This window comes from Brassica napus, chromosome A9 (assembly GCF_020379485.1).
Source record: "Brassica napus cultivar Da-Ae chromosome A9, Da-Ae, whole genome shotgun sequence".
In the NCBI taxonomy this organism is placed as follows: Eukaryota; Viridiplantae; Streptophyta; class Magnoliopsida; order Brassicales; family Brassicaceae; genus Brassica; species Brassica napus.
The window spans coordinates 18,420,477-18,439,357 of record NC_063442.1 but is presented as its reverse complement, the minus strand read 5'-3'; the positions used below and the strand labels follow the sequence as shown (position 1 = coordinate 18,439,357).

The following is an 18,881-nucleotide window of genomic DNA, read 5'->3' as shown; positions in this document are numbered from 1 at the left end:
TCCAAAAATTTCAAGATCACTTTGGATATGATAATTTGGTCACAGTAGATCCATTGGGGAGAAGTGGGGGACTAGCACTTTTTTATAATAACGAGTATCAGGTGAGGGTATTATATTCTAGCAATCGAATGATTGATGTGGAAGCAGAGGCTCTTGGTAAAAAGGTTTATATTACCTTTGTTTATGGGGATCCGGTTCAAAAGATGCGAGAGCAAGTGCGGGAACGTTTAACTAGGTATGGACTAGTGCGTTCTAAGCCCTGGTTTATTATTGGTGATTTTAATGAGATTAGAGGAAATCATGAAAAAGATGGAGGATCTTTGAGGAGTGTGGATTCTTTTATTCATTTTAATAATATGATACGGAATAGTGGCTTACTCGAGTTCCCGGCACGGGGGAACAAAATGTCATGGCAAGGGAGAAGAGGAAAAGGCAAAGGTGCACTGACAGTTTGATGTCATCTAGATCGTGCTTTGGCGAATGAAGAGTGGCACACCTTATTTCCATGTTCTTTTACAGAGTATTTAGGATTGGTGTCTTCTGATCATCGGCCAGTGGTGGCTTATCTTGAGGATAAAGTCACTAGAAGGAAAGGACAATTTCGGTTTGATAAGAGGTGGATTGGACAGGCGGGTCTCATGGAATCAATTACAATGGGTTGGATAGACTATAACGAAAGACGAGATGAAGGAAGATCACAGAAAATCGTGGAAAAAATTAGTATTGTCATCACGAAATTGCTAAGTGGCGGAAAGATAATCTCCCTTATGGAAAGGAAAAAATAAGTGAATTACAACAAGCTCTTGAAGCGGTCCAAACAGATAATTCTAGGTCTCAAGAGGATATTTTAGAGGTTTCTAGGAAATTACAAGATGCATATAAGGACGAGGAAGATTACTGGCACCAGAAAAGTCGGAACATTTGGTATTCATCTGGAGATCTTAATACAAAATTTTATCATGCTCTAACTAAGCAACGAAGGGTCCGTAATAGAATTGTTGGATTACATGATGTTGATGGGAATTGGATTACAGAGGATACTGGCGTGGAAAAGGTGGCAATTGATTATTTTGAGGATCTATTTAGTACCACCTCCCCATCGGAATTCGATAGTTTTCTTATAGAGGTTACACCGGGACTTACTCCTCAGATGAATCAACATTTGTTGAGGCTAGCGACGGAGGAGGAGGTTAAAGAGGTTTTGTTTATGATGCACCCAGAAAAGGCGCCAGGGCCGGATGGAATGACAGCTATGTTCTTCCAACACTCATGGCATATTATTAAGAATGATTTAGTAGAGATGGTGAATAATTTTTTGGTTTCGGAAGAAATTGATACAAGATTAAATATTACTAATATATGTATGATTCCAAAAACAGAGAGACCCACAAGGATGACGGAATTGAGGCCTATTAGTCTTTGTAATGTAGGGTACAAAATTATTTCGAAGGTTTTATGCCAGCGGCTGAAAATTTATCTTCCTTTGCTCATTTCCGAAACTCAGTCGGCTTTTGTGGCAGGAAGGTTGATCTCTGATAATATTCTTATCGCTCAGGAGATGTTTCATGGACTGCGGACTAATAAAGCATGTAAAGGAAAGTATATGGCAATCAAAACGGATATGAGCAAAGCGTATGATAGAGTGGAGTGGGACTTTATAAAGGCCTTATTACAGAAACTGGGATTTGACCTTCATTGGATTAAATTAATGATGGAATGTATATCATCGGTGGAATATAGGGTTCTCATAAATGGACAACCACGTGGCTGCATTATTCTCCGTAGGGGCTTACGTCAAGGAGATCCTTTATCACCTTATCTATTTATTTTGTGTACTGAGGCTTTAATTGCAAATATAAAGAAGGCAGAGAGAGGGCATCAATTAACAGGGATGAAGGTAGCAAGAGCCTGCCCGTCGATTTCTCATTTGCTTTTTGCGGATGATAGCCTTTTCTTTTGTAAAACTCAAAAAGAAGAGTGTCAAACCATTCTCAGGATTTTAAAGGAATATGAGGCAGTTTCAGGACAATTAATAAATTTTGATAAGTCTTCAATACAATTTGGATATAAGATTGAAGAATCTGTTAGGCAAGAATTAAGAGATATTTTGGGAATCCAGAATCTTGGAGGAATGGGATCCTACCTGGGTTTACCGGAAAATATGGGAGGCTCAAAGATGCAAGTGTTTAGTTTTGTACAAGATCGTTTAAATAATCGAGTCAATGGGTGGACTTTTAAGTTCTTTACAAAAGGAGGAAAAGAAGTGATCATTAAATCAGTGATTACAGCATTACCAAATCATACGATGTCCTGCTACCGATTACCAAAAGCAACAGTAAAGAAACTAACGAGTGCGGTATCACAATTCTGGTGGAGTCCAGGGGGAAGCACAAGGGGTATGCATTGGAAATCATGGGACAAGGTATGTGCAAATAAGGATGAAGGAGGTTTGGGGTTTAAGGACATCACTGATTTCAATACGGCGATGCTGGGTAAACAGCTATGGCGTCTGATAGAAAAGCCAAACACTTTATTTTCTCGAGTTTTCAAAGGTCGGTATTATAGGAATGCTTCCCCCTTGGAACCGATTCGTTCATATTCTCCGTCATATGGCTGGCGGAGTATTGTTTCTGCTAGATCTCTGGTTAGCAAAGGACTAATTAAACGGGTGGGATCAGGGTTTTCTATATCTGTATGGAATGACCCTTGGCTCCCAACCACTCGCCCGAGACCAGCTAATAAAAATCAACACAATTTATATCCGGACCTTACTGTAGAGTCCCTCATTGACTCTACTTCGCGTACTTGGAATTTAGAGGCAATTCGGACATTGGTGGATCCTCAGAATGCGAAACTTATAGAAAGCATACCATTGAGCAGGACTCAGAGGGTGGATAAAGATGGATGGCACTTTACAAAAAATGGAAAATATACGATCAAATCAGGATATCAGGTCGAGCGGATTTATCCAGATAGAGAAAGTCCACCGCTACTGATTGGTCCCACAGTTGATGTTTTGAAGGCTTACTGCTGGAAAATACGGTTCCCACCAAAGTTAAAACATTTCCTATGGCAACTGGTGTCAGGATGTATAGCAGTGCGGAAGAATTTACAAGCGAGGGGATCCATGGGGATATTTGTTGTGCTAGATGTGGAGCTCCTGAGGAATCGACAAATCATGTGTTTTTTTAATGTCCTCCAGCTCTTCAGGTCTGGGCTCTTTCGAAGATACCATCAAATCAAGATATTTTTCCAACGAGATCCCTCTTCACAAATATGGATCATCTATTCTGGAGAGTTCTCCCGCAGATGGAGGATCATCATTTTGCATGGATACTATGGTATATCTGGAAAGCTAGGAATACTAAAGTTTTCAGTAATTTGGATATGGATCCTATGGATACGCTTAAATTGGCTGATACAGAGTCAACACTGTGGGCTGAAGCAAAAGTAGTGAATGACCAGAGGACGACACCACAAATAATAGATGCGATATTGCCGTCGATCCCAGGACGATGGTGTTTTACAGATGGCTCGTGGAAAGAGGGGGATGGTTTTTCAGGACAAAGTTGGCTTAGTACTTTGGAAGGTTTTGATGGATTGTTGGGGGCGAGGAATGTTAGGGCTAGTCTATCGCCTCTTCATGCAGAGATTGAAGCGTTGCTCTGGGCAATAGAATGTATGAGGAATTTACGTCAATTTCAGGTTACGTTTGCAACTGATTGTTCTCAATTGGTAAATGTGGTTTCCGAACCAGAAGAATGGCCAGCTTTTGCAAATTATTTAGAAGATATCAAGACCCTGAAAGAGAGCTTCACCCGATCAGAGATTATCTATGTACCACGGACGCAAAATTCAAAGGCGGATCGTCTAGCGCGCAGTGCTAGAAAGCAACCGTCTTTTGTTGTTCACATGGATTCAGATCACCCGGTTTGGTTTACAGAGTCAGTATGAGTCTGTATTGTTGATGACAAAAAAAAATGTAAAGGTCATTGTAAAAAATATATACATGTTATATAATTAAGATTTAACATTTGATATAGAGATAAATGTATAAATTTTATTTCAGCTTTTACATTTGCTGAGGTGCTGGAATTGATGAAAAAAAATTTGTCGACCACTAAAAGTAATACTTTTCTTAATATTTTTATATGTAATAGTTTTATTTAAAAAAATAGGCTCTCTCGAAATAAAAATAAAAAAAAACCAAAATTGTCGACGACTAAAAGTAATCAGATAAACAAAAATACTTTCCATCATACTCACTATTTATTTAGGAAAATAAAATTCTGGAATGATAACCATAATCTACATGCAAATCTTCTATATAGATACTAAATATCTTCTACAGCAACCAAAGCTCCACAAAGATCTTATAGAAACATGGAATAGTGGTTACACGTGATTAGTTCGACTATAGATCATATGACAACTAAAGTATAGAAACGACTGCATCAAACATTTAAATGAATTGTTTGTAAGAAATATACAAACAGCTGCATCCAACGACATATCTATTTATATATTGTGAAATTATGATATATGTCTCGTAATAAAATATTCTCTAGGCTTACTAATTATTTTCTCTTTTAAAAATTAGTATATTGAGTCAAATAAACAAAAATTAGTATTGCTAAATTAGTGGTAATATTAGATTAATATGTTCCTTAACACACACTATAATCAATGGTCACATATGTATATATAGAATAATATCGCTATATTGAGTCAAAGATACACAAATTATTTTTCTAAATTAGTTGTACATATTACATAAATACATTCTTTAACACATACCATAATCACTAAACATTGCATATGTAAAGTTACCTTTTTGTAAACTTATATAATTACCTTTTACGTACCCATTGATGCAGCATGTAAATAACTAGCAAGAAAATTAATAAGATTACTTTTTTTTTTGAATTTAACTTCAACACTACTCCAAGTTGGTACAAACTAATGAGACCCAAATAATGTTACATAGACTTAATGTATGAACCCTTTTAATGATATAATTGAATATGTGATGCTTTTTTAATTCGGTCCATAACTTTTAGAGTATATGCTAATGTTATATATTACTAATAATAGTGATTGTTAGCAAGATAATTTTTTTACGACATTAGCAAAACTGTTATATATTATTCTACATGTTGGTTGTGGTTGTCATTCTCATATGACATTATTATTTTGGTGAATGAGTAACTTGTGGTCATTGAAATTGAAATATTGAATTTGTAACATAGTGTAATGTACATTATCTAATATAATTTTGGTCTGTGTACATGATGAATACGTTCTAAAAATCAATATATGGCTCAACTATTATTTTAGAACACGATTGTTAAACAGTGGGTGAATCTACATAAAATTTCAAATTTGGTTAAGACAAATAAATTGGTTATTTTGGGTTTTGCTAATGGATGTAAGACATAATAATTTCGGTTCTATACGAAACATATAGTATAATTTTAGTCTAATAATAATGAATAATGGCATTACATGTAATAAATCTATGTGATGAAGGGTTTTTAATATAAGGATGTGAGAAGGACTCTAATGATGCCACCTAAGTAATGTCATTTTGGTTAATCACACATGAAAGTAAAGTTACTTAATAAAAATACTTCTCAAATAATATAAAAGAGATTTTTCTAAATGTTTTTTTAACAAATGTTGATTGGATAATGCAGAGCATAATATTAATGCTAATGCTCTACAAATCAATAATCAATGTGCAGAAAAGTAATAATTGCAACATGTATAAAAGTTGTGACATATAAACAAGTCTCCATTGGAGATATTATCCTTAGCTAATTTATTTGCTACCATGCTTCAAATTGGAGACTCCACCATCGTACCTCTCTAGCTAGTTATACAAATCAAACTGCAACCTGGTTGAATTAACCGTTTGCTGATTATCCTCTTCAAACACACACCTTTTTAAGTTCATTGTTTTTCCAAAATTTTGTTTTGTTATAATAATAATTAATTTCTTATCTCCTTTGTTTCTGAACAACAAAAATAAAAAAAAAACTGTATTTTGAGGAAAATGGAAAAATATAACAAAAAGTTATTACTATTGGTTTAATGAGAGAAAACCTTTTTTGTCTTATTTTCCTTTAATTAATCCTTAATTAAAAAAAATAACAAAATAAATAGTTTATAATTCAAAAATAGGAAAATAGAAGCCTACATTATGATGAGACACTTCTTAGACTACAATATGTATTGAAACCTACATTGAATAATATTAAGGAGTTCATTTTCTTTCTTATAGTTACATTTTTGTATAAAAAAAGGATTTTAAAGCGATATTACACGTTCATGCGCTGGAAACTGACATAATTCCTAAAGCATGGTTATTTTGTTAATTATTTCTTGGATCCAATTAATAATCAACGAGGTAATAATAAGGGTCAATTTGCTGAATAACCAACTTTGGCGTCAAAATTAAGTGAGTAGCATTGATTTTGACGTAATGTAATATCTATCATTTATGCCAATTGTTATCCGGTTCTGTCCCTTTTTCCTGTAATCATCCGGTAATATTGTATTGCTAGATATGACTTGGTCAAAATAACGTAGGGTAAAGATTAAATTAAATACTACTTTATTTGATAGAAACACATGCAGCCACGTACCAATTTAATCCACCCAAAATTTTTTTATTGATGGAACAAAATAAATAACATAGTACATATTGGTGAAACTATAAAATGTCTATGATTGCATGAAAGAAGTTAGTGTTGACCCAACCATACCCCTCACCTTCTAAATACTAAACCCTAAATTCTAGTCACTAAACCCTAAACGCTAAACCTAAATAAATAGATTAAGCTAAACCCTAATCAAAAAAGTATAAACCCAAATAGAATGTATATAATATGGTTTACTATACCCAAACATTTACTTAGTAAATCTAAACCCTAGACAAGAACCTATAAACCAAAATTCAAATATAAACACAAAACCCAAATAGAATGGAACAAAATAAATAACATAGTACATATTGGTGAAACTATAAAATATCTATGATTGCATGAAAGAAGTTAACGCTGACCCCAACCATACCCCCTCACCTTCTAAATACTAAACCCTAAATTCTAGTCACTAATCACCCTAATCACTAAGTATTATAGAAATACTAAAACCACATCCATAATCTTTAAATACTAAACACTATCCCAACTCCTAAATACTATGGCTATCACTAAACCCAAACCTCAACCCCTACCTTCCAAATACTAAACCCTAAATTTTAATCACTAAACCCTAAACCTAAGTATAAACCCTAAACCCAAGTATAAACCCTAAACCCAAATAGAATGAAACAAAATACATAGTATAGTACATATTGGTGAACGAAATAGAACACTCTTTATTAATCGTCAAATGGAACGATACATGATAGGGTCACCATCAAACCTCAACCCCACCTTCCAAATACTAAACCCTAAATCTTAATCACTAAACCCTAAACCCAAATATAAACTCTAAACCCAAATAAAATGGAAAAAAATACATAGTATAGTACTTGGTGAAGAAAATAACACCTTCTTTATTAATCATCAACTGGAACGATACATGATAAATACATATAGTAACAGACTATTTTAAATTACATAACATGAATAAAACATTCATAATACATATTGTTTTACATTTCTATTCTATACGCATAAAATAGAATAGAACACAATGTTACAACAACTGTTCATCTTCTCCGATCAATTCAAGGATATTCACAGCGAAAAAGATATGTGTAACTGGCAACATCCGTGAGAATAATACATGTAACCGCCTCGTAAACCAAAAAGATTAAGGTGATTGAAGGAAGAGTTGACGAACCTTGCGGCGGTGCCGTTTACGTTGTCGGCGACTCCATAGATTTCAGATGCGCAAAGCTTTTTGTCAGTAGCGAAGCGAGTCATTGCAGATGGGCATCTCATAGGCAAAGCTACTCCAGAAATGGTTTTGGTGGTTACACAGTGGATCAAAAATGGAGAAGAAACAACCCATGTTCTACAAGGTATGTGATTCTCCAAAGGCCACGTTGTATGTGTGTAAGGTAAGTATTATTAATTTAGTTTTTTTTAGTTTACAGGTTTTACCGGTTGTGTAAGAGGGCATAATAGTATTATTATATAAAAGATGCATGGTGTATTGGTGTATTAGGGTATTTAGACATAGAATGAATTATAATTTGTTTTATGGTTTTTTTTTTTTTTTTTTTTTGACGTCGAAAAGCTGTTCTATTACTCAAACTTGAGGTGGCCTGGGTAACCAAACCGGAATAGAACAACCAATAAAACATAACTCCCTATGGAAGGATCTAGCAGTCTTAGCCAAAAAATCAGCCGTCTGGTTTCGTGTCCGTGGGACATGAGCAATTTCAAACTCCGGAAAGCATATCTGTAGCGTCTCTATCCTCTCCAATTCCGTCGCAAAGCTTGGCCACGCCTGAGGTTCCTTCACCATTGCTATCAGTTCCTTACAATCTGTCCCGAAGCTCTGGCAGTTCGAATGTTGCAGCATATTCTCCATCGCCCATCGCAGTGCCTCTACCTCCGAGTGCAAAGCTGATTCCCGCCTAGGGAAATTCCTTGTCCCCATAAGCTGCACATTCCCAGACCCATCCGTCCACGCCCATCCGCATCCACTAAAGTTAGCAGAAGATGTCCAAGATCCATCTAGCAAGCAAATATTTCCCAAGCTTATGGCTTGGGGCTCCTCATCTGTATTAGCTTGTGTTACAGGTTGTACCACTTCATTAGCATCAAACCAGGCTTGACATTCGCTCTCCGCATGTCGGACTAACTCCAAAGGATCTCGATCTATGCCCCTGAAGAGTTTCTCATTCCTAGCCTTCCAAATGTACCATATTATCCAGGGATAAGGGTCCCTATCACGATCAGGCTCAAGAATGCTATTTTTCCTCCAAAAGAGATAGTCCATATTCGTGTAGATGCTTGATACTGGAAAGATGTTCGGGCTTGTCGGAGTCGAAGCTAAAGACCAAACTTGAAGGGCTGGCGGGCATTCAAAAATCGCATGTGTGACAGTCTCCTCAGCTTCTCCACATCGTGGGCAGTAGTTATCACATCTCATATTGCGTCTTACCAGATTCCTTGTTACTGCCACATGACCAGTTACCAATTGCCATATAAGATGACATATTTTGGTAGGAGCCTTCAGTTTCCACGCAAACGCTTGGAGCTTGGTAATACTTGGGTCCAAAACTTCCCTTTCCTCTGTTTTATTCAATAAATTCTGAGCCACCCAATAGCCAGACTTGACCGTGTACTGACCATTCGTAAAAATTTGGACCATTTCTCTAATAATGATATCATTGATTCTTGGATACGATTTGAAAATAATTAACGAAGATGAAAAAAGAAAAATCTCATAACGGGAAGACTAATCAAGGGTCCGCACGTGGGTAAGAGGACTCTACACGTGCGTAAACCAGGTAGGGCCCACTTGCTCAGCTCAGCTCAGCTCCTGCTTTGAGTTTTATAAGCGTTTCTAGGGTTTACGAATTGGGGTCTCCTCCTCCTCCACTTTCTTCACCTACTTTCCTCTCTCCGTCGTCGGATTTGTATTCGTTTCCGAGAAAGGGGGTTTAGGGTTTTAGGCTTGTCGATACGATGGACGAGAATTTGCTGGACGATATAATACGGCGGCTGTTGGAGACTAACAACGGGAAGCAGGTGAAGCTACTCGAGGCTGAGATACGCCAGCTCTGCTCTGCTTCCAAAGAGGTTTTTCTCAGCCAGCCTAATCTCCTCGAGCTCGAGGCTCCTATCAAGATTTGCGGTAAAATATTACTCAACAAAGATGCATCCTTTTTTTTTATTCTCTGCTTGCTCATATTATCTCGCATTGCTTCTTGTGTTGTGGGTTTTTGATTATGATGTAATGCTTATTAAGCTTTCTAAGTATGTTGTTGAGGCAGCTTAGCTTTACTTGTGAGCTTGATGTTGCTTGTCACTTCAAGTAATGGTTTTTAGTTAGTTTTATTAGTAAAGATGTGACCTTTAACACATAACATGTGATGAGCAGGTGATGTTCATGGTCAGTTTCCAGACCTCTTGCGGTTGTTTGAGTATGGCGGCTACCCTCCAGCTGCAAATTATTTGTTCCTCGGAGACTACGTTGATCGTGGTAAGCAGAGCATAGAGACCATATGCCTTCTCCTTGCCTACAAGCTCAAATACAAGCTCAACTTCTTTCTCCTCAGAGGCAATCACGAATGCGCTTCTATCAACCGTGTTTACGGCTTCTACGATGAGTGCAAGAGAAGATACAACGTGCGCCTGTGGAAGAGTTTCACCGACTGTTTCAACTGTCTCCCCGTTGCTGCTCTCATCGACGACAAGATCCTCTGTATGCACGGTGGACTTTCTCCTGATCTCAAGACCTTGGATGATATCAGGCGGATTCCTCGTCCTGTTGATGTTCCTGATCAGGGCGTCCTTTGTGATTTGTTATGGGCTGATCCTGACAAAGATATCCAAGGCTGGGGGGAGAATGACAGAGGCGTTTCTTTTACCTTTGGTCCCGACAAAGTGGCTGAGTTCCTCCAGACTCATGACCTTGATCTTGTTTGCCGAGCTCATCAGGTAAAACCTATACCAACATTAGCAAGCAAGTTATCAGCTGTTCTAGGCAAAGAATCGGGTTACATAGTTATTCATTGATTTGGCAGGTTGTAGAAGATGGATATGAGTTCTTTGCAAAGAGACAACTGGTGACAATATTCTCTGCACCCAACTACTGTGGTGAGTTTGACAATGCTGGCGCGATGATGAGTGTTGATGATAGCTTGACATGTTCTTTCCAAATCCTCAAGTCAACTGAGAAGAAAGGAGGAAGATTTGGATACAGCAACAACGTTCATAGGCCAGGAACACCACCTCATAAGGTGAACTACTATCTCATTTAAATACACGTGGTTTTCTCAATATGGATTTCAATTTTAAAATGTTAAAAAAAAATTATTTGGCAGGGAGGAAAAGGTGGTTGAGATGGGGGAATCAAGAGTGCCTATGGGTTCGAACTTTATGGTCAACGTAATGCAGGTGATTTGAGGCAACACTGTTTGTTTTTTTGTTTGATTGATGCAAAGATTTTGGTTTTGTTAGATTGTTTTGTAATTGATAAGGCATTTATTCAACTTAAGAAAAGTGGGTTTATAACAATGCAAGAATGTCATTAGAAGCCCTCTCTCAAGGGAGAAGAAAAGGTACAAAGCACAAACTTGCGAGGTTTTCTAGTACACTATCATAACGTTTTCTCAGACAACAACGAATGAACATGAAAACCAAAAGAAAACTTTAAAGATTTGTCAGAGATTTTTAACAAGATCAGATAAAAGGATTTAAAAAGATCATCAATACTCCCATTTCTTGAGCTCCATACCATCTGGTGGAGTGCTCTCCACTTTCTTAGTCCCAACCTCTTTCCAGTTTGTAGACAGCACTGTCCCATTTGACTCGGCCTATCGAACACAAAACGTCCCTGTCATCAGGCAAAAGGACAAAGGAAAAGTTGTTTAACCGAAGGAGAGATTGATTTGGCTTACAAATGATTTGTTCATGGCTCGCCTCATGTCCTCATCAGCACTCTGGTATATATCGCTGAAAAACTTGTTCATAGCTGCATCTCCATCTAGCTTCTCATCCTTCTCCTGCATTTATTCAAAAGCAGTAAGCAGAAAATAGGATTAAAAGTAAAGTACAGCAAATGCTCTGGGGCTAAAAGAAGAACCTGTTTCTTCACTTCAGCTTCCAGCTTGTCCCAGTCTTTCGCCGGTTTAGATGATGGGTACACCGGCCTCTGCGAAACCGCTGCATATGATCACAAAATCACATGAGTTCGCTTCAGTGGTTCAAGCTTCGTACAATTGCTGTTTGGAAACAAAAAAAAAGTTGCAGGGTAAAAGAAACCTGATGCGACATTGGGTTTAGGCAGAAGAGCTTGCCCTTTGACATATTCAAGGGAGGCCCAAGTGATTGTCTCTGCTTTTGCCAGACGGATCTCAACTTTGGTTGACAATACTTCATATCTGCACTTCTCTGGTATTATCTGAATAATCCCCATGAAGAATAGCTTAGTAAGATCATGTATAAAAAACACAACTTAATTTGTCGAATAAACATACCTTCCCGAACAATCTTGGCTGGAAATGATAAGCTTCCTCTCCATTAACATCAATCACAACACTTAGCTGAAAAAAAAAGCCCCATAAATTAGTACACAATGTCAGATTACAAAGCAAGTAATGCACATTCATTCGATTGCAGAATACTCACAATCTGGTCACCAAACTCCACATTCACGTTCTGCTTTGGTATTCCTTTAGCGAAAACAGTCACCACAACTTCTTCCGGCTTCTGGTAGAACTCGTGTCTGTTGAACCATCCAGTTTGAGATATATATATGGTGAAAGAGAAAGTTAAAAAAAAAAGTAAAACGAAAGCAACACTTTCTGATAAGTAATGACTAGACAACCTGAACATGGGTTTGGCAGGTGCTGCAGGACTTGGAACAGGAGGAGAATCAGCTGCAGTTGCTAGTGGTGGTGTGGTAGAGCTTGAAGGCATCTGTTGAACCAAATCTTTCTCTTCTTCTAAAGAAAGACAGAATGATCATATCATAAAATCTAAGAGCGCAGCACATTGTTTCATTCTTAAGCTATGGAGTTAGTTTAATACCTGCAATGTGAAGATTGCATTCATCTATCATCTTGTTAAACTTTGATTCGTTTGGTGCAACGGAAGCGCCTTTCTCTAGGGCTGCTTTAGCAGTACTGTATTCCTCTAGCTTCATACAAGCAGTACTGCAAATACAGTACAGTAATCAGAAGGTGATATAGAATTTATGATGTTATGTTCATTGAACTCTAACTCTATACAGAGAGAGAGAGGATGATACCCTTTTCTGAGGTAGGCTTTAGCCAACGTAGGCTCCAACTCAATGGCTTTGTTGGCATCTGCAACAGCCTCTGCTCATTGAAAAACCCACAAAATATCAAACCCAAGAATCTAACAGCAATTCTACCTTTATACTAATAAGTAAGAAAACACGCATAGAGAGTCCTTTTGTAAGAATCACAACGATTATAATCAATTAAGCAAGAATCAAACTGATGCGCAATTACAAAGTACACCAATCAATCAAGATAACAAAAAAAAACCCTAAAATCAAGGATCGAATTACGTAAAAAGGATAAAAGAAGTCTAATTACCGGTAAAGTTAAGGATTTTGATGTTGGCCTGAGCACGATCGGCGAAGAAGGCGGCGCAATTGGGATCCAAGTCAATGGCTTTGGAGTATAAGTCAACAGCGACATCGAAGTCGTCCTCTAAGAAAGCCTCTTTAGCTTTTTCCGCTAGTTCGCTCGCCATTGAATCGATTTTTTTGTTTTCGGTCTTTCTTTCGAGGATATGGAGAGATGCAGAAGAAGACAGCCTTAGAGAAAGAGACCCACACACAATCCCTTTGAGACTGTTGAGTTTATCAATCCTTGTTAGATAGAACGTTTTTAATCTCCATTAGTTAATTTTATGTATATTATTAAATTGAATCTTGACATATTATAGCCTAATAATTTTATGAATATTAAATTGAATCTTGACATATTATAGCATAATATATGTTATTGACTGATTATATTAGATGTAGATTGTGATACTTTTTAAATAATTTCAAATTTCAAACTTTTTTTTAGTTAGTACTCCGAAGTCTTTCCATAGAGAATTTTATTTTATTGGTTGCTTTATTCTGATATGGTTATCCAAACCATTTCAAATTTGAATAATAGAATAGTCGTTCGTTCGTTGTAAAAATAATAATAATAATTTCAACATAATTTAACATTTGGATACTTTTATAATGGTTATAAATGGTGTTCATGTGATTATGATTTATGATAAGAAAAAATATTATATATATATTTATATATATATATATATATATATATGTTTCTTAATACAATTATACTAGTCAGTTTATGCAAGGTTTTTTCTTCTATTTGTTTCTCAAGATTAAACTTTTGTTTCAAAATTACAATTGATTATTCATGAAAAAAATATATTATAGAAGTAAAGATGAGGTTGCTAGAATGGAAAACAAATTACAATCGCTAGCTAAAAACAATTTATATTTTATTTATTTACAACAAGATGTAAGATACAATTACAAAAGGAAAGAAATTTGTAATCAAAATTAATTGATGGAAACAAATATAATGTACATAAAAAAAAGTTAACATGTAATAAGATTTGTTAGGTCAAGTTGATTTGATTCAACAACTCTAATTTCAACAACATGAGCCTCAATACATGGAAAAAAAAGATTAAAAAATACATTCAAATGAAGACTCATGAAAGATGATGAGGTCTTATGTAACACTTCTTACATATCTATAAAAATCTGTTTTTGTTTAATGATAATGGTTTAGGTTTTCCTATTTAGGGTTTATTGTAATTTAGTCAATAATGCTATTTTGGTCATTTTTCATTGTGTACTAATCTTGTAATTATTTGTTTTATGTGTGTTTCTAAATCATTTGCCATAATCTAAAAGAATGAAGCGATGAGCCAGAAGTATGCATGGAGTGTTGGCTGCAAAAACCTCGTCTGAGCATTTGGAGGTGAGTATCTCACATTTTGATGTAAAATACTTTTATGTTTCAGTTATGAAATCTATTCCAAGTTCATATAGATTTAGTTCAATTCAACTCTAACAATTTTTTAAAGAAAAAGAAACATACTAACCTTAATCCATCCATTTATAAAGTTTTAGTGGAATCAATTTAGTCATGTATGGGCTTGTTGCACATCTTCAAACTGGGCTTAAGGCTCTAGATTCTTAAAGAGGACATAAAACTAAACAAAATATGAACAGCCCACTTAGGTAATTCCACTAACCCAACACATGGCTGTACACGGCGAATATGAGCCCATCGGTTAAACCTAAATCCTAGGTGATTTGAAAATGTAGATCGACACTAAAGAGAAGAAAAGACACCAATCTCCATATTTCTTCAAAAACTCGCCATACAAAGAAGAAGGTATTGAAGAATATTACCGAGCAAATGGTTTTCAGATGGCAAACAAATCAACCCTTAGAACTGCTCTAAGAATAGTTCTGATGTTGGGAAGGAGAGTCGGTTAACTGAATCAGTTAAGAGTTATAGAGTTAACTGAATCAGTTAAGGTGAATGATTTATACTCCATCCAGTGTTAGAACAAGAGAGATAAAGTAATCTGATAGCCTATCAGTGATAGGTATTGGTGTAGAAACAGAACATATGGAGCAACGTTCTGCTTATCATGATTCATTTCCTCTGCGTATACACTGATTAATAATGCGGTTGAATATCGTTGTGGTTGTGAATGTATTATCACCAATCAAAATGTCAAGTGCGTAAACAAGACTTGCATGTACAGTTTTCAAGATGGCCTCCATTGTAAAAGTCTCGTGTTCTAAAACTCACGCTGTGTTGTGCTAGTTTACTCCCTGATGACTCTTGCAGGGTCTTGTCTTGATACCATAACTTTTACTGGGAATAACCATTCTCTCGAACTGATAACTCCATGTGTCTCTCTAGGCTTATCTGGGAATCTGCTACCGAGTTATGTAACAGTGGACTCCCTGATGCTTTTCAGGGTTTAGCCTATAATGTCTTGGTAATTTCTCTGTTCAAATCCTTGTTGCTTTCACCTAGTCTTGTACATATTTGTCTTATTTTAGCTCAATTTATCACGGTACAGAGACAGAGGCAGAGCTCACCAATTACCCTTTGATCCAGGGATTGCCTAAGATCTTCCCATATACTATATATCTCTCTGCATTTCAAACGCTGTGTTTCCCTTCACATTCAAAAAGAAATACTCAACTTTGAAAAAGGTATTAAGTTTGGCTGTTCTAAGGAGAAATCACATCATTGTTAGCTCTTAATGTATAGCTGGTAGTTTTTCCACTGTATAAATATAGCTAATGTATATCTGGAACATATGTGATAGGGAATTAAACTTGTAAAGTTTTTTTAAAGACTTTTAAATGAGTTAAAGTTTCAAAGATCAATAATCTTACTAATCTGCCTTTAAAAAAATGTAATCACTTTTGCTTTTTTAAAGACTCTTTAGCTCCGTTTGACACTAAAGACCTCAACATCTATTTTCATGATTTTTCTGAAAGTTAGAATTTAAGTCTTACCCGTCGAAGTCTTAAACAATCACAGCCATAATATTTTATTATTGAGGAGACATTGTTACATACTATCAACTTAATGGTTTGTGTTAAAAGCGGAGTTGAGATGTGCTCAAGGATTGAATCTCTGGCAAAACAACTCCATAGAGGTCAATGATGTATTCAATTATTCAAGGGTTATCGGAAAGGAAAATCCCGAGGGGGAAAGCAAATGAGATTGCTGCAGGTTGTTGTTCAACTTGTCTGTTACATATGTATAACCATGTTTAATACGTGCATGAGACTTCTGACTCTTCCTGTTTGTTTTCTTGTTACCTTAGCGTGCAATCTTTTGAACACGGATAGGAACAAGTTCAACATACAACGAAGGCTCAAATGATGGGCCCTCAACGTTGCTTCGAGTTCCCGGCTTAGTCAATCTGGTAAGACGAAATAAATATGTACTCAAGAGATCCTCATCATTGCATCTTCAATATGCTATATTCCATTGTGTATGAGAAACAAGAGCGTCTAAGAATCATAATGGACTAGGAGATGGTCCTTAAATGGATGATTTCCTACGCTTGTTTCTTTTCCATATCCGTTCTGTACACTTGTATGCCTTATGATATTTGGGTTAGCAATAGGTAATACTTTATAAATGTTTTCTTTCTTTAACAAAGAAACTTTCCCACTTTCTGGGCTTGCTGGTTATTTGCAAGACTCGAGTTCTTTCTGCTTATCCAGTCCACTTTCTATTTCCTTTATGTAATAAGCCTTCAAACTGCTCTTTCCTTTCTAGTTTCTTCACTATATTCAAAGGTCAAGACATCAACAGGTACAAAAACCTTAGTTTTGAATATGTTCAAGAACATGTTGGAACTAATGGGCTTCCTCTTACGTCTAACTTGTAGTTGCTTCTTTCATATACGTGTTTTTATCTGGACTCGTTTCTACTCAAGTTTCTGATTGAAGACTCATCATTTCCTAGTAAGTTATTAGATTTACTTACAAGAACGTTATTTACTACACTCGTTTAGGTGTTTATCTCACAGTTGACCTCATGCTTGCTTCCGATTAGACCTTTTAGCAGATTGTTTGCTTTCTCATCTCATAAGCCATTTTGTTATCCATTAAGAGGTTAAGCCGACTGCTATGTTGTGTGGCCATTCTGCACCTAATCTCGCTGTTTGTGATCCTATAACAGTTTCAGGGAATGGTGCTACAGCAGATTGTTCAGATTGTGTCAAAGAGGTACCACATTTGTGAATCGAAGGAAAAGGACGAAAACGCAGAGAGAGAGAGAGAGAGAGAGAGAGAGAGAGAGAGAGAGAGAGAGAGAGAGAGAGAGAGAGAGAGAGAGAGAGAGAGAGAGAGAGAGAGAGAGAGAGAGAGAGAGAGAGAGAGAGAGAGAGAGAGAGAGAGAGAGAGAGAGAGAGAGAGAGAGAGAGAGAGAGAGAGAGAGAGAGAGAGAGAGAGAGAGAGAGAGAGAGAGAGAGAGAGAGAGAGAGAGAGAGAGAGAGAGAGAGAGAGAGAGAGAAGAGAGAGAGAGAGACAGAGTTCTAGGATGAAAGATTGAAGAAGACAAAGAGGAAGAGGAAGAGGAAGAGAGAGTCGGTTAACTGAAGAAGAGGAAGAAAGAGTCTGTTAAACTGAATCAGTTAGAGACCAGTGAATGCTTTTATACTGTATCTGATATGTTTCGCTGGACCCGTTGTTAAAACAAAGAGATAGAGTATTTGATAGAGTAAACTGAATCAGTTAGAGACCGGTGAATGCTTTTCTATTGTATCCAGTGTCAGAACAAAGAGATACAGTTAACAGCAATTATATTACTTACTCTTGGAGAGCAGAACATATTTTTGCAGAAGGGTCACCTCGGAAGCTAGCTGCAAAACCTGGTCTTTTCTATGACTTAGCCTTAAAGACTGTGTTCTCCATAGTGTGCTCTGTGGTTACAATGAGTCATTATCATTACTGTTGTCGTTCGGCATTCAAGTGACCCGTGACGGCAGAGATGTTAGTGTTTTCTTAAAGTAAGAGTCTTAACATCAAGATATGTTAATTATACTTAGTAAAGCTTGACTTGGAGTGATTCTGTACATAACGTCACGGTTCCATACTATGATGAGAAATGAATATCCCAGAAAAACAAACCATATAGTTATTATGTTAACTGTTGTCAATTCATACTCCATCTGTTTCTTAATGTTACATATTCTAGCATTTTCACACATTTTAATAAAACACATTAAATTTGCATAATTTTTTGTGTTTATTTTTGTTCCATAATTTTAAACCAATAAAAATTTAGTAAGTGCAATTAAGTTTTTTGAAATTTGTAATTAGTTAATAAAACATGTCTTGAAAATGTAAAAAATAGATCTTTTTAAAACAATTTTTTTCTATAATATGTAATATTAAGGAAGAGAGGGAGTAGTATGATATATATAATATATATACAAACCATATAGTTAACCTGAATTTCAACTGGATTTGGTACACCGTATACCAAAGAGACCGATTATCGAAGGAGCAAGGGTTGTGAACCACACGTAAATAATCTAAGTTTTTAATTATCATTATCTATTTAATTTAGTCTCACAATATTAAGTAATCATATATTTCATTCGTAATTTTTTTTAATTACACAATCTAATCTAAACGGAAATCGAATA

At 36.2% G+C, this 18,881-nt stretch overlaps 2 protein-coding genes and 1 pseudogene across 3 annotated transcripts; 2 read left to right on the top strand and 1 right to left on the bottom strand.

Moving 5' to 3' along the window:
• The first annotated feature begins 9,532 nt into the window (after nt 1-9,532).
• LOC106422381 (serine/threonine-protein phosphatase PP1 isozyme 6) lies at nt 9,533-11,207 on the top strand. Of its 2 annotated transcripts, XM_013863173.3 has the most exons (4): nt 9,533-9,822; nt 10,069-10,628; nt 10,715-10,930; nt 11,015-11,207. In XM_013863173.3, the coding sequence occupies exons 1-4, from the start codon at nt 9,654-9,656 to the stop codon at nt 11,030-11,032; spliced, it is 963 nt and encodes a 320-aa protein (XP_013718627.2). In that variant the 5' UTR covers nt 9,533-9,653; the 3' UTR covers nt 11,033-11,207. The 2 variants fall into 2 exon arrangements, with proteins under 2 accessions (XP_013718627.2, XP_048596794.1); XM_048740837.1 differs by lacking the exon at nt 11,015-11,207 and having other exon boundaries at nt 9,541-9,822; nt 10,715-10,951.
• Nucleotides 11,198-13,531, bottom strand: LOC106422380 (protein SGT1 homolog B). Its single transcript, XM_013863172.3, has 10 exons — nt 13,256-13,531; nt 12,943-13,012; nt 12,723-12,847; nt 12,520-12,637; nt 12,321-12,417; nt 12,170-12,235; nt 11,955-12,093; nt 11,776-11,855; nt 11,591-11,695; nt 11,198-11,506 (listed from the first exon to the last, which is right to left on the bottom strand). Exons 1-10 carry the CDS (start codon nt 13,413-13,415, stop codon nt 11,399-11,401), a joined length of 1,068 nt encoding a protein of 355 aa, XP_013718626.1. The 5' UTR covers nt 13,416-13,531; the 3' UTR covers nt 11,198-11,398.
• A 1,841-nt stretch (nt 13,532-15,372) lies between these two features.
• On the top strand, nt 15,373-17,587 carry LOC111199933 (annotated as a pseudogene).
• Nucleotides 17,588-18,881: the final 1,294 nt, after the last annotated feature.